Source organism: Engraulis encrasicolus, chromosome 3 (assembly GCF_034702125.1).
Source record: "Engraulis encrasicolus isolate BLACKSEA-1 chromosome 3, IST_EnEncr_1.0, whole genome shotgun sequence".
In the NCBI taxonomy this organism is placed as follows: Eukaryota; Metazoa; Chordata; class Actinopteri; order Clupeiformes; family Engraulidae; genus Engraulis; species Engraulis encrasicolus.
Window position 1 is genome coordinate 8,465,148 of NC_085859.1, and position 2,500 is coordinate 8,467,647.

The window sequence follows — 2,500 nt, forward strand, 5'->3', positions numbered from 1 at the left end:
TTTTTTTTTAAAATTTGGTTACAGTCCCTGGAGCAGTGTGAGGTTATGTGCTTTGCTCAAGGGCACCTCAGCCATGGAGTGAAGTAGGGAGTGGATCGGTGGGATTCGAACTGGCAACCCGCTGATCTTAAGCCCATCTCTTTAACCACTAGGCTACGGCTGCGCTAGGCATGTATGTTGTAAATGACGCTAAGGTGTAATATTTCATATCCATTTAGAAATGAGTGTAGATGAATATAGAAATGTATAGTACAAATTAGATTATAGAAATGTGCGTTGATTGTGTTATTTTTTGCAATTTTGTATGTCTTAGGCAGAAATGTCTGTTGTGTGGCTGAGAAAAAAAGATTTGACACTTTCAATCTCTCTTTTTGTTCTCTCTCTCTCTCTCTCTCTCTCTCTCTCTCTCTCTCTCTCTCTCTCTCTCTCTCTCTCTCTCTCTGAGGCTGTGTGTATGTGTGTGTGACATATAACCTCAGCATAATAACACACTACCACTTGATGGTGATACCCCTCATGTCCTCTCCTCTCCCTCAAGATTTTTGGACTATCCACTGACGCATACCGTGCCATCTTATAGTATCTTGTTTTTCTGCTCTTTGCTGTTTGTAAACGCCATCTTAGTAGACATCTTGTCTTTGTTTTCTGGTCAGCGGTTGTTGTGTTTAAACTGCCTGCTGACCTTACAACATTCTGGGTTACTATGCTGACTGCAGATTGGCAAGTTGAGGTCATTGGAAATGCCCCTTGTACGCATTCAAACATGCATTTAGAGATGTTTGCTATGATGTTATTGCTGCATATTTCCACCACTTTGCAGTGGGTTTTTATTGAGTGTTTTTTCACTGTGTAAGTGTCCACACAGGCACAATAAATTGCTACATTTACAATATATAATATCTGTTCTCTACTTAAGAATGTCCATATCAGCTGTGTAACTGCTGCAACCCTAACTGAAAACTAATACATGTACATGTTTGTGCCCGTGTGTGTGTGTGTGTGTGTGTGTGCGTGCGTGTGCGCACCCTGTGTGTGTGTGTGTGTGTGTGTGTGTGTGTGTGTGTGTGCGTGCGTGTGCGCACCCTGTGTGTGTGTGTGTGTGTGCCCGTGTGTCTGTGTGTGTGTGTGTGTGTGTGTGTGTCCACGTCCGCCACAGCTCTGAGCTGCAATAACAACAAGGGCGACCCTCTGTGTAATTGCTACAACTCTAACTGAAAGCTAATGTGTGTGTGTGTGTGTGTGTGTGTGTGTGTGTACGTGCGTGTCCACCACAGCCCTGAGCTGCAATGAGAACGATGGCGACCCCCTGGATCGCGACTCCCAGTACGGCGGGGGCCAGAAGACCAAGCGCATGCGGACGTCCTTCAAGCACCACCAGCTGAGGACCATGAAGTCCTACTTTGCCATCAACCACAACCCCGACGCCAAGGACCTCAAGCAGCTCGCACAGAAGACCGGCCTCACCAAACGAGTTCTGCAGGTCAGTACTTAAGTACAGTACTTTACTGGCCTCACCTAACAAGTGCTGCAGGAGACCACTTAGTTAATATTTTACCAGCCTCACCAAACGAGTACTACAGGTGAGCACTTAAGTACAGTACTTTAGTTAGTACTTAATTGGTACTTTGTTTACTACTTTACCGACCTCACCAAACAAGTACTGCAGGTGACCAAACGAGTACTGCAGGTGAGCACTTTGTAATTTAGTAATTTACTGGCCTCACCAAACAAGTACTGCAGGTCAGCAAATGAGTACAGTACTTTACAGTCAGGGGTTAAGCTATGTACTAATGACTGTACTTTAGTTAGTACTTTAATTGGTACTTTGCTTACTATGGTACTTTACTGGCCTCACCAAACGAGTACTGCAGGTCAGCACTTAGTAATTTAGTTAGTGTTTTACCGGCCTCACCAAATGAGTACGGCAGGTAGGTACTTTTAAGTGCATTTCTTTAGTTAGTTACTTTGTTGTTTGCAATGCGATTTTCCATTGGAAACTACCCATGTTGCTAACTGGCTAACAACTTCGCTTTTGAGAAACACAACCCATGTGAGTCCCAGCTCCCTTTCCGGAGTTGGTAAACAACGTACTTTGTTACTATGTACCAGTCTCCCCAAACAAGTAGTTCAGATAAACACTCAGTACTTTGCAAGCAAACTACATGAGATGCTTTGACACATGCCATTTGAACTTGACCTTGGACCAATCATGCCAGTTGAACTTGACCTTGGCCCAAGAATGTCCTTTAACCGTCACTTTGGTTCCCTCATGCCCTTTGAGATGGAAATCCTGGGCCAATTGGCATGAGCTGATATTCAGCACTGGACTGAATGTGTAGATCCCTGGTCTCCAAACAAAGGACCGTGGGCCAAATCCGGCCCGGAAATGGCAAACATTCGGGCCATGACATTGGGGTGGACTATTAGTCTGTCACTGAGGGCATTTTGCCGCAGGGCCAACTGTCCTCGGGGGCCGATGCGCTAGGGTATTTTGTTATCC

General features: G+C 45.1%; 1 protein-coding gene across 1 annotated transcript in view; it reads left to right on the top strand.

Moving 5' to 3' along the window:
* The window catches only part of LOC134446509 (LIM/homeobox protein Lhx2-like), a 7,008-nt gene that overhangs the window by 1,556 nt on the left and 2,952 nt on the right, over positions 1-2,500 (top strand). The window contains exon 2 of the mRNA XM_063195875.1: positions 1,275-1,480. Coding sequence (XP_063051945.1) covers positions 1,275-1,480 — 206 coding nt within the window. The remainder of the gene's footprint in view (positions 1-1,274; positions 1,481-2,500) is intronic.